The sequence below is a fragment of the Mya arenaria genome, chromosome 13 (genome assembly GCF_026914265.1).
Source record: "Mya arenaria isolate MELC-2E11 chromosome 13, ASM2691426v1".
Lineage (NCBI taxonomy): Eukaryota > Metazoa > Mollusca > Bivalvia > Myida > Myidae > Mya > Mya arenaria.
In genome coordinates, this window is record NC_069134.1 from 22,498,361 (window position 1) to 22,512,108 (window position 13,748).

The window sequence follows — 13,748 nt, forward strand, 5'->3', positions numbered from 1 at the left end:
TTGTATATCCAAAAGCACTGTCACATTTGTAAGTATTTTCGGACATATGGCTCAATTTCGTGTTCACAAAGGCCCGATTTTCAAAATTTTGTTCAATTAAACAACGATTGAGCGACTTATGTGCTTATAGATTTAAATACAAGAACAACCTCAACAATTGTCTCAAATCTTGTCAGAATACAGCTGTTAGTAAGTGCATCCATGAAACTTCCAGAGCAATAAGATTTGAAACATCACAACGATGTTAGCTTTAACAAATTACTGTGCAATATGCCCAATGTGTTCGAAGAATCTTGACCGCTTATATAAAAAATATATATAAGAAAGTTGATGGCTTGCATCTCGTTATTAATCCATTTGCAGGTGAATTCCCTGTGTGGTTGTTGAGTGTTCGAGGCTTTCATTTATGTACTAAATTACTTTACATAATGTACTTTATATATTAAAGTCGAAATGTATTTTTGTGCTTCTAAAATTTGAAATAAAGCGTACGGATTTAATCATATAACTTCAGTCAGTTTATGACTTTTTTCTTAATATTCAAAACTATATTTAAAGTTTGGTAATGAGTAATATCTTTTGATAACATATCAGCAAAACCCATCCAATCGCATTGAGCAAATGCCACTGATAAGATAAGTATCGAAGGACAATGTTTTTATAAAGTTTACTAAAACAATGCAAACTGTCACATAACGAGTTGAGAAAGAGGATTTGTGTTAACGGTCAATGAAATACCATGTAAGGATTTTGTTTTGTCATGAATATTACTCAAAATAATTGTAAATAATTTAATAAGAAATACGCCATCGTATGAGTGAAAAATCAGTATGGATAATTAAGTATTCAGACTCTTATATAAAGAAAATATTTCAAGAAATGGTTAATAACTTGAAATACAAGTTTAAAATTGTGTATCTTGAAACAATGTTGAAGACATTTTACCTTTTTCGATACAATTTGTTGTTTTATTTATATATAATAACTCTTCCAGTTTTCTATATATTTTTTATATCTCAATTCGCTTTTAAAATCAAAACTTAAATTTTGTCTTATAATTGCAATCGCAGTAAAGTACTTTTTGACATAAAATATACTGAAATGTACTGAAATGCATAGTAGAAAATCAACATTTAACTATAACAAGTATCGTTTGTGTGTCAATGTTTGTCCGAAATATGCAATTCAGATGTTATTTAAAACAACCGAACGTTCTGTAATATATTGTAAGAAACAAGATAAAAATTGTTGTATTTTAGGGAGTCACTGATCGACCAAATCACAAAGAGGTTTAAGACGATCAAAGGGCATAACAACGACGACGCCATAGATCGACTCAGTCACGTGTACACATCAGTTTCACTTGTCATCATTGCCATCTTCCTCACTACAGCGCATTTCGTCGGCAAGCCAATCCACTGTTGGAACCCCGCACACTATGAAAAGGACTGGTATAAGAGCTACATAGAAAACTATTGCTGGATCTCCAATACGTACCACGTAGCCTTTCATGACCAGCTACCTGAAGGAATTGAGGAACGCAAGGACAGGGAAATAACCTACTACCAATGGGTACCACTGATTCTGCTTTTTCAGGCTTTCTTGTTCAAAATACCGAACATTATCTGGAGATTGCTCCATTCGCATGCCGGTGTAAGCCTTCACAACATGGTCGACCTGGCTGAGAAGACACAGGGGACGTCGCCGAAGGATCGACAGGATACTATTCAAACTCTTGCTGACATCATTGATCACTGGTTGAAAACGGAGAGATCATGGAAAAACAATCGCTATACAAGGATGAGAGATGCAATGAGTCAGAAATGCAGTCTGATGTGTAGTAAACGAGGTGGTAATTTTCTTGCCGGTCTCTACGTAATCGTGAAGCTTTTGTTCTTTGCAAATGTTGTTGCGCAGTTCTTTATCCTGAATGCATTCATGGCATCGAGTTACAATATGTATGGATTTGAGGTCCTTCACAAATTGTCCGATAACACTCCTTGGGAGAACAGTCCTCGCTTTCCTCTTGTAACTTTCTGTGACTTCCAGATTCGACAGCTTCAGAATATTGTTCGGTACAGTCTACAATGCGTCCTCCCGATCAACCTCTTCAACGAAAAGTTCTTCGTCTTTCTTTGGTTCTGGTTTTTCATAATGGGTATTGCATCACTGTACAGCCTCATTAAAACTTTAGTTGTGATCGTTGACAATGGCAGTCGCTATCGATTCGTTAAGAAATATCTGAAAATTGACAATAAAATTCAGAGCGGATTTGACAGGAAAGTTTGCCGGAGATTCGCGGATCAGTACTTGCGAGAAGATGGTGTGTTCGTCCTTAGAGTAATCACTAGTAACTCGACGGATCTTGTCACGACAGATTTGGTGTCTGAACTGTGGAGAAAGTTTAATACAGAAGAAGAAAAAGCGTCAGCCAATCTAAAATCCAATGGACTTCGAGATGATTTCACTGACATAAAAGCAAATATCTAGTCTTAAGAAATGCACCTTCAGTCAAAAATGAAACTGATAAATGTATTCACCGTTGTTTCGTATATACATTATATGCGCTGATCAAAACTATCAATATTTTTGTATGCTGCTGGTATATTAACAACTGACTTTCGATTCTTGATTTGAACAAATTCAAGAACTTGTATCGTAGTTAAAAGTTTTCATTTTCTACGTGCAATCGGTTTCGCAATACTTATGGAATTTAACAAAAAGTGTATCTAAAATCGAGTGTGAACCTGTTTTATTCTTTCTTTCAATCATTCCTACTTACGGTAAAACAGTAGTAAAAAAATAAAAAATAAACATCTTTTCCGATCAGCATATCGGAACAGAGTGTAGATAAGAGGAAGGGCCTTGTGTGTATGGAATACTTCAAAAGTGGATATCATGCAGATAAAAATTATATGACATCGAGAAAAGATAGATAAACAGTTTAGCAAATTCTAAGTGAACAATTAGTTGAACACCATGTTTGTTTGTTTATGATGAAAATTTATGCTTATCATCAAACCATTTTCAAAGTTTTGTGTGATATTCATGTAACCGGGTATTGGATGTGTATATAGCGGCACTTATACTGTCTCGTTAAAGAGCTAGCTTTTAAAAGGTCTGTACACCAGATTGGCACCAAAAAAGTAAAAAAAAATACCAAAATGTGTCGGAGACTGGGTTCGAACCCGTGTCGCCAAAAGTGCAGTCCAGCGTCGTATCCACTGAGCTACGACGGCTTACTCTAATTGGGTGACATAATTAAGCTATACACCTACCTCGGTAATATCACGTGATAACACCGACTAGCCAATCACGCATAAGGAATGAATTCTACCTGGTAGACATACCCAGTAATCTTTTTTTAATGGAAAAATACGAAATAACTGCTAACTTAAATAAATAATAAACTATGTGGTACTTCAGTTAGAAGTTTCAATGCATTGTTCACATCGATGCCAAGTTTATGTCAGTTTTCGACAATTTCCTTTTCTTTTTTTCGCTATTTTATCATACGGAGTACAGCCCCTTTACAGCGACGCGATAGAGTGTCCGTCCGCCTGCAGAGCAAGCGGTCGTGGGTTCGAACCCCGAAAGGTGAACATAGCAATTTGTGTAGTCTGTTACATTCATTTTGTGAAAATTGTATGAATGGTCTTCATTGTCTTGTTTCTCTGTTTTTGTCAACGATTAAAATTGAAAATAATAAATATTGTTTTGTTCTGCAAATTATCAGAATGGTCTTTATTGTATTGTTTCTCTGTTAGCATTGAATACCTTGAATTTGTTTTGTTTCATCGAGCTACTATAGTTTCAATAAAACATGTTTTGCTTACTTTTGATTGCTCACGCTTGCAGCGAGATAAATCTCTGTATAAAAAGACGAATATATAATGCATTTTCTTAAATTTTCGTTGTATAAAGAGCGGTGATATATCATTTTAGCACCGGTAGATATAAACGTGAACGTATTTGAAAATTTTCAATCGGTATAATATTAACATATATTTTACCAATTTAACCCTTTCCAAGCGTCATCAGGCATCAAAAGTTCACACTATTGGGCATCGGACACCTTAATATGTATATTTACAATTATGTATATTATCATTTTATTGACTTTGTTCTGTTTGCATACTTCTATTTCATATACACATTCTTGATGATATTTAATCGGAGATCTTGATTAATACCTATCTTCCATTTCTTTTCAGCTGTATGAAGTTTAAACTGGATGTTATACTTGTAGTTATCAAGTAATTCTATTGAACGCACACAATAAAACATAAGTACAACAAATCGTGTTTTTTTCTGACCGTTTGTTACCTTAAAAAGTCCTTTCATTGATCCTTAATGTTATGTGGGTGACACCAGCGGATTAAAGTCCCCCTCAATACCCCCCCCCCCCCCAAAAAAAAAAAAAAAAAAAAAAAACAACAACAATAATAATACAACAATCAAACACAAAACAACAAAATACAACCCTGCAAACATTTTAAACCATTTATATTTCGCGTCTGAGAGAGTGGCGATTGTAAAAGGGTTGTGCTCCTAAGTAACGCTCCCTCTGACGTCAATTCCTAGATCCACCTCTGTGTGTTTGTTTCGTTATGTTCCCACTCCTTAGTATTTCTCTGATAATCATGATGTGTGTTTTTCGTGTCAATACAGTGCATTATAGGTTAGGGTTTTGATTCTTGCTTTCTTGGGCTAATATTGTAGTTCCATAATGCCATCCACATGTATGTATACTTAGGAATGTATGGAGACTTGATTAATAAAACAAAACAAAAATCTTAATACATTTCTATTCTCTAGAGTTTGTTCTAAATATTTAAAAAAAATGACCACTCAATGTTCGAATATGTAGCAATGCCAAATCGAAACTATAGAAAACGCGCAATATGACGAAACCAGGTCTTTAATTTGTGCAATCAGGAAGTTTCGAACATACGACATTTTTGTTACTTGAACTTGATTTTTTTATGGACAACGACCTTGACCTTGATTACATTTCCTTATGTATATATTCACATAAATACCAAGTTTCAACACTATTCTAATTTTGAAAATAAAATCATTTATCTATTTTTGGAACAGCGGCCTTGACCTGTACCCAATCAACCGAAAAGCAATCCAATGGTATGACTTCGCATAGCTTCATACACAACGCGTTGCATCCATAGTATTTATTCCTATCTCAAGTCATTGAGCAGAAATAAATTTACCTTTTGTAAGAACATCGACCGTGACCTTGACCCTACCAATTCAAAAAGCTACACCTTCTCATCAGCCTTCTCACTCAGACATTTATACTACCTTAACTTCCTGACCCTAAAAGCAACCCCAAGGTACGCCTTAACGTAAGTTTTCTACATAATACGTTTCATCATAATAAGTTATTCCGGATTCAAGTTTTTGAAATGAATTCATTTTTATATTTTAAGTAGCAGCGACTTTGACCTTGTTAACCCACCAACCCTAAAATGTAATCGAAATCTACGTCTTTACATAAGTTACCTACACCAAGTTTCATCGCTATCCATCAATGTTAACTCACGAAATTAGCCACATCGTCCTTTTTCGTGATCCCACCATCTCAAAAAGCAATTTATTTAAAAGCAAGTTTAAGCCTGCTTATCCCAAAATTAATTTGCTATATTCCAAATTTATCACTAAAAGACACGCTGACCAAGGACATTGAGCAAAAACATTTGTTGTTGTTTCATTTTTGTCACAGTGCCTTTGACATTGTCTTAAAATTCCCGAAACGGTTTTACAAGGTTCATCTGCAAATTAACTTGCTACATGACAAGTTAAATCACTATACGTAACTCTTTACTATAGTTATAAAGCAGAAACCGTTTTTCTATTTTTTAACAGTGTCCTTTACCTTGACCCCATAATGACTTTATTGCATTTGTAATAAACATTGACTATGAATCTACACATCACAAATGTAATCCCAATGTAGAGCTACACGTGAGGTTTCATCAGTATATGTCAATATTTATGCAAAAAGCTACAGAAACAAGCTCAGTAGCAAATGTTTAAACATAAACCCGGTTTAATGGCACTGGGTAAACGCCATAGACATAGAACATAAAATCACAAACAAGAAACATAGAAGAACAGCACAAAACTCCACAAACAGCACAGTGCATTTAATCATAATTAAAGATATTGAGTGGAAACCGCCAAGTTGACACCCGGACCACCGCCCGGCGGCCCAACTACATCTTCATTCTAATACCATGGGTTCAAAATACCATGTGTAATTGTTGAGTGTTTGGAGCTATCATTTATGTTCTAAAGTACTTCACACAATGTTATATATGTATTAAAGTCTTGATGTATTTTTTTGCTTTTATATTTGAAATAAAGCGTAAGGATTTAATAAAATAACTTCAGTCAGTTTATGAAATTCTTCTTAATATTGATTTAAATTTAGGTTAGGAGTAATATCTGTTTGATAACATATCAGCAAATGCCATCCAATCGCATTGAGCAAATGTCACAGATAAGTATCGAAGGACAATATTCTTATAAAAGTTAAACAAAAACGATGCAAACTGCCGCATAACGAGCTGTGAAAGAGGATTTATGTTAAGTGTCTTTGAATAAACCATGTAAGGATTTTGTTGTCATGAACATTACTCAAAAATGTTGTTAAATATCTTAAGAAATACGCCATCGTATGAGTGTATAAACTGTTACTAAAATGGCTAATTCAGTATTCAAACTCAAAGAAAATATTCCAAGAAATGGTTAATAACTTGAAATACAAGTTTAAAATTGTGTATCTTGAAACAATGTTGAGGATATTTTACTTTTTTCGATACAATTTGTTGTTTTAGTATAATAACTCTTTCAGTTTTCTAGTCTTGTATTTTAGGGAGTCACTAATCGCCCAAATCACAACGAGGTTTAAGAAGATCAAAGGGCTATAACAAGTATCGTTTGTGTGTCAATGTTTTTCCGAAATATGCAATTCAGATGTTATTTAAAACAACCGAACGTTCTGTAATATATTGTAAGAAACAAGATAAAAATTGTTGTATTTTAGGGAGTCACTAATCGCCCAAATCACAACGAGGTTTAAGACGATCAAAGGGCATAACAACGACGACGCCATAGATCGACTCAGTCACGTGTACACATCAGTTTCACTTGTCATCATTGCCATCTTCCTCACTACAGCGCATTTCGTCGGCAAGCCAATTCACTGTTGGAACCCCGCACACTATGACAAGGACTGGTATAAGGGCTACATAGAAAACTATTGCTGGATCTCCAATACGTACCACGTAGCCTTTCATGACCAGCTACCTGAAGGAATTGAGGAACGCACGGACAGGGAAATAACCTACTACCAATGGGTACCGCTGATTCTGCTTTTTCAGGCTTTCTTGTTCAAAATACCGAACATTATCTGGAGATTGCTCCATTCGCATGCCGGTGTAAGCCTTCACAACATGGTCGACCTGGCTGAAAAGACACAGGGGACGTCGCCGAAGGATCGACAGGATACTATTCAAACTCTTGCTGACATCATTGATCACTGGTTGAAAACGGAGAGATCATGGAAAGACAATCGCTATACAAGGATGAGAGATGCAATGAGTCAGAAATGCAGTCTGATGTGTAGTAAACGAGGTGGTAATTTTCTTGCCGGTCTCTACGTAATCGTGAAGCTTTTGTTCTTTGCAAATGTTGTTGCGCAGTTCTTTATCCTGAATGCATTCATGGCATCGAATTACAATATGTATGGATTTGAGGTCCTTCACAAATTGTCCGATAACACTCCTTGGGATAACAGTCCTCGCTTTCCTCTTGTAACTTTCTGTGACTTCCAGATTCGACAGCTTCAGAATATTGTTCGGTACAGTCTACAATGCGTTCTCCCGATCAACCTCTTCAACGAAAAGTTCTTCATCTTTCTTTGGTTCTGGTTTTTCATAATGGGTATTGCATCACTGTACAGCCTCGTAAAAACTTTAGTTGTGGTCGTTGACAATGGCAGTCGCTATCAATTCGTTAAAAAATATCTGAAAATTGACAATAAAATTCAGAGCGGATTGGACAGGAAAGTTTGCCGGAGATTCGCGGATCAGTACTTGCGAGAAGATGGTGTGTTTGTCCTTAGAGTTATCACTAGCAACTCGACGGATCTTGTCACGACAGATTTGGTGTCTGAACTGTGGAGAAAGTTTAATACAGAAGAAGAAAAAGCGTCAGCCAATCAATCATCTAATGGACTTCGAGATGATTTCACTGACATAAAAGCAAATAACTAGTCGTATATACATTAAATGCGCTGATCAAAACTATCAATACTTTTTGTAACTGTATGCTGCTGGTATATTAACAAATAACTTTTGATTCTTGATTTGAACAAATTCAAGAACTTGCATCATAGTAAAAGTTTCATTTTCTACGTGAAATCGGTTTCGCAATACATGATGGAATTTAACAAAAAGTGTATCTAAAATCGAGTGTGAACCTGTTTTATTCTTTCTTTCAATCAATCATTTGCATTTCTCGCTTGTAATGTTCTGCTTTAAAACGTTCTTATGTTTAAGAACAACACATGCTGGACCATTCTCTTTAAACATAGATGTAGCTACTTAAGCTAAGTTCCTACGTACGTTAAACAATAGAATGTGGTAGTAAAATAATAATAAAATATATACACATCTCTTTTCCGATCAGCATATTGGAACAGAGTGTAGATAAGAGGAAGGGCCTTGTGTGTATGAGATACTCAAAAGTGGATATCATGCAGATAAAAAAAATATAACATCGAGAAAACAACATATTATCACGATTCTTGATATATAAACAGTTTAGGAAATTCTAACTGAACAATTGGTTGAAAACCATGTTTGTTTGATTATTATGAAAATTATGCTTATCATAAAGCCATTTTCAAAGCTTTGTGTGATATTCATTTTCTGCAAATTGTATGTTTAGTCTTCCTTGTCTTGTTTCTCTGTTTGTGTTCAAAGATCAAAATTTAAAAAAAAATGAGTGTTGTATTTTTCTGCAAATTGTCAGAATGGTCTTAATTGAATTGTTTCTCTGTTAGTATTGAATACCTTGAATTGTTTTTGTTTCATCGAGCTACTATAGTTTCACGCAAACATGTTTTGCTTATTTTTGATTGCTCACGCTTGTAGTGAGATACATCGCTGTATAAAAAAGGTGATTGCATAATGCATTTGTCATAAATTTTCGTTGTGTAAAGAGTGGTGATATATCATTTTAGCACCGGTATATAAAAGCGTCAAGCAGCGGGTTTTATTTTTTCTTTTGAAGTATTTGAAAAACCATTTTAGGAAGAGATTTATCAATATAAAATATTTATCTTGACTGACTGCATTTTTATTAAGTAGTTTTATCTTCTGATTTATATATATACATATATTTACATTGATCCATAAATTTTATAAATCCAGCGTACACTTGAAAAAAATCCTCTGAAGTGTTGAGAATTGAGGACCATATTTTGTAATAAATAATGCGATAGGTATCCGATGTTTACAAAGGTTTTCGCTCTGTTTAATATGCTATTGTCCGTAATGTTCTGATGCATGATGACCACATTTAAGTTTGGTATATTTGGTATATTTGAAAGGATATTGCTAACTGATTGCTAAAATGTAAGCAATAAATGTCCGAAAGAACATAACAGATAAAGTAATGGTAGTTTGTATTTTAGTTTTTTACTATTAATTGAAATAGGAAGTGAAATTGCCTATTTTTTTATTTTTAAAGGTTAAAACAGCGTATTTGCAATTTTTCAATCGGTATAATATTAACATATTTTATCCATTAAACCTTTCCATGCGTCATCAGGCATCAAAAGTTCACACAAGTGTACATTGGACACTTTAAAATGCATATATTTACATATATGTATATTATCATTGTATCTACTTTGTTCTGTTTGCATACATCTTGATCATGTACACATTCTTGATGATATTTAATCGGAGACCTTGTTTAATACGTATGTATCTTCAATTTCTTTTCAGCTGTATGAAGTTTCACTGGAAGTTTAGCTAGTAGTTATCAAGTTATACTATTGAACGCACACAATAAAACAAATCTTAACCATTAGTACAGCCATTCGGGGGTTTCCTGAGCATTTGTTACCTTAAAAAGTTCTTTCATTGATCCTTAATGGTATGTGAATGACACCAGCGGTTTATGGGGGGGGGGGGGGGGCAACATTTTATATTACTTTTGAGGGAGTGGGGATTGTCAAAAAGTTGTGCTCCTAGGTTACGCCCCCCCCCCCCATACGTCAATTCCTTGATCATACCCGGTGTACTGTTTCGTAATGTTCCCACTCTTTGGTATTTCTCTGATAATCATGATTTGTGCTTTTTGTGTCAATACAATGCATTATAGGTAAGGGTTTTGATTCTTGCTTGCTTTGGCCTATACCGTAGTTCCATTGTATCATTATATCATCTACAAGTATGTATACTTAAAAATATACGGAGAATTGATAAATAAAACAAACAAAAAATCTCAATAAATTTCTAATCTCAAGAGTTTGTTGTATATATATATTTTTAAATGAGACTCTTATGTTCGAAAATGTATATGGTTTTACACAATGCGTTGAGCTCCCACCAACCCAAAAAGCAATCGAAATCTACCATCTCCAAAAGCAATCACAAACTTCGTCTTTTCTTTAAATGTAAATTTAACCCTTTTGAACCCAACATTAACTTGCTACATGCCAAATTGCATCACTAAAAGTCACTCCTGGGTATTGAGCGAAAACAGTTTTTTTTCTATTTTTGTTACAGTGCCCTTGACCTTGACCTTGACTCAACATTCCCCAAATACAATTACAAAGTTCATCTCCAAATAAACTTGCTACAAGAAATGTTTTTTTTACTATACGTAACTCCAAGCTATAGTTATTGAGTGAAAACCACCAAGTTGATACCCGGACGGCCGCCCTGCGGCAATACTACATTTTCATTGTATTACCACGGGTTGAAAATGGTAATGATCTCCTATTTATTTCGATATTGTAATATTAAGGTCAAACGTGAGTTTATCTAAACATTATCAGCATAGGGCAGATAAGTTTTTGTTATCGTTTTGTTATTTACTGCGTTATGCACGTACATGTATGCGTTGCTTATAATAAGAAGATTAACCGATATATTTCTGAGCCAATGCAAATGTTTGTTTATGGTCATATTTTGTATCAATTTGTGTTTGTTTGTCATCTTCTCAAAATAGAAGAAAAATACCATGGTGTTTTAACATAAGCACTATTCTAAACGTCGGAGCTGTGTCAAGTTTGAACCAATGACAAGTATTTGTGAAAGAAACACTTCACCTCTCAACGAGCCTACTGCATTGTCAGTTCAGGTTGAGAGAGGTTTCAAAACTTACTTGTGTACAAGTGAATAAATTCTGTCAATCAACTGTTCATGTTTTAATACGCTGGGTGTTTTTTCTTTGCTTCCGAATGTTTCCTCTTATTGAATGAATTTGAATTATAATCTGTTTACTGACCAAAGATATCGATGAATTGAACGTAGACGGAGCAACACATAACTTGATATAAGGTTCCATACATTTTGGGGGTATGTTTTCCAAAATAAGTTATCAAAATCGATCTTTTTTTTAAATAAAATATTTGTCTTATACAACAAAGTTTTATTTTCCAATATTTTCTAAGACATTCTTAGAGCATTATGTACTAGTATAATAATATAAGTGGACTCTTAAAAGCTCGGACAAAGATAAAGCCAAGTTGTTTTAGGGCCTTCGACAGTGCAAAAGTGGTTTGAAGGACACAAATTGAACATGAATAAAACATTTTGTTTTTATTTAGCTTTGAGGCTCAATATTTAGCCAGCATATATTTCATATATTCGTCGCAACATGTGCAGCTGTAATTAGGAGTTGAGCAAATTTTTAAAAAGAATATATTTTTTTCAGAGTTACAATAAAAACATTTACTTTTTCCCGGAAATGTCTTAATCAAAAATGAATATGTGTTCGTGTCAAAATTGGCAGTACTACCCAATCAACAATGTCGTGAGGTTTTGTGGTGATTGCAGAAACTTTAAGAAATATATCTGCATTTTTGTACCTGAAATGAATTTAATCTACTGAATACCTTTCTTCTTTGAAAATATATCATTAAGAACCCACAAAAAACAGTGTTAATTTGGTAGTCTGTGGCATTTTGACGAAAAAACACAAAAAGGTATGATGTCGACAGACTCTTTCGAAGAAATGAGAATTCTTTTTGATCCAGAATCTGATAAAACCTTCCTACGTAAAATTGGTCAACTCCTTACCATCCCAAAACACGTCACATAGAATGTATGTTTTACTCCCGAACAACCATCGTTCCTTACAAATAAATCAAACATGAACTTTTGAAACGTTTTAATTATGCCTCCCCCATCCACATGTGCACTGTGGAAGACCCTTGAATATGTTTAAAAGTTAAGCAATGCGGCCTTGTCGTTGAACACGACTACATGTGTTGTAGTCAATAGCACAATTACAAAACCATTCTTAGGATTATTCCTTCCAAAATGTTTGCATGAATGCTCAAACAGTATATATGTATCTTAATTAATAACAAAAGTTTTTGTGAAACATGTAGATTTCATAAATTTAAACCAGGAGGTAATTAGTCCGGCAAGGCAACAATATAAAACAATATAAAATAATAGGGGGCGGGGGGCTGTGGTGTTGACAGTGTTCTCCCACCATCATTGCGTTAAAAAACTAGCCCCAATAAATCCAAAACGGCTATGTAAATGTTAAATCGTGTATTTTGTTTTTCTCACGGGCCATGTGGCTTATTGAACATGTATTCAAAATAAACCATCTCTCTCTATGTTCATAGTTCGGATGTATAATCTGTACATCCGGAGGGCGAATTTTTCAAAATTGTTGTAACAGTTCGTTTCGTACATGGTTCAGTTGCACGTAATTTATTTTCTGGTCCCTGGATCATTTAATACTAATCGGCATTTGGTCGTAGTGTCGGCAAATCGGCCCAATGATTGCCCGATGTTTACGTAATAATCACCATATGTGAGTTGGTACACTTTACTGTGGCTGAAACCTCTTTAAAACGCTACCAGTGCTTTCGAGCCGACCTAAAAATAATTAATTCACTTGATTTTACGCTCATTTGTTTGAAACGTCCATTTTAAATATCTCGAAAATGATATTGTAGCTGTACATAAGTTGCTTTTATAAATATTTTCTTGCATGTGTGTATCATCGGAAGTAAATTACAAAACATGCGTTTCTTAGAAGTAAGCATGTATTGTTTCAATTTTCCTAAAATCCGAAACACGTACAAGTCTGTATATTACGATATCGAGATAAAGCATGATTTTAAGATAATAGGCGCATTATGTTCACAGTCACGCTCCTACTTGTTTCTATACTATGAACAGAAAATTCATTTTACGAAGATACGTTCAAACTCAATATATATGGCATTGGTTAACCAAAGTATGGTCTTCGGAAGTATTTTACTTTAGACAAAGAGCCATACATTGAACTCACTCAAAATAGCCACTTCTGTAGATGTAGACGCCATGTTCGTCATTGATATGTAGGTAAAACAAATAAAAAATCTTACGGTTTTGTGTACATGTGCACAAATTCTTTTCGGGACAATATTCTTTGTGGAGTATGCAGTCTATATATGTGTAACTGTTTGAAATAAGAACGCATTA

The 13,748-nt window shown here is 34.4% G+C and overlaps 2 protein-coding genes across 2 annotated transcripts; both read left to right on the top strand.

The window, feature by feature from the left end:
- Positions 1-630: 630 nt before the first annotated feature.
- LOC128213194 (innexin unc-9-like) lies at positions 631-3,738 on the top strand. The gene is made up of 2 exons (XM_052918746.1): positions 631-741; positions 1,260-3,738. Coding segments are annotated over exons 1-2 (1,233 nt in total). The 5' UTR covers positions 631-739; the 3' UTR covers positions 2,491-3,738.
- Positions 3,739-6,557: 2,819 nt separating this feature from the next.
- Positions 6,558-8,901, top strand: LOC128214969 (innexin unc-9-like). Its single transcript, XM_052921690.1, has 2 exons — positions 6,558-6,629; positions 7,067-8,901. Coding segments are annotated over exons 1-2 (1,233 nt in total). The 5' UTR covers positions 6,558-6,627; the 3' UTR covers positions 8,298-8,901.
- The last annotated feature ends 4,847 nt before the right edge of the window (positions 8,902-13,748 follow it).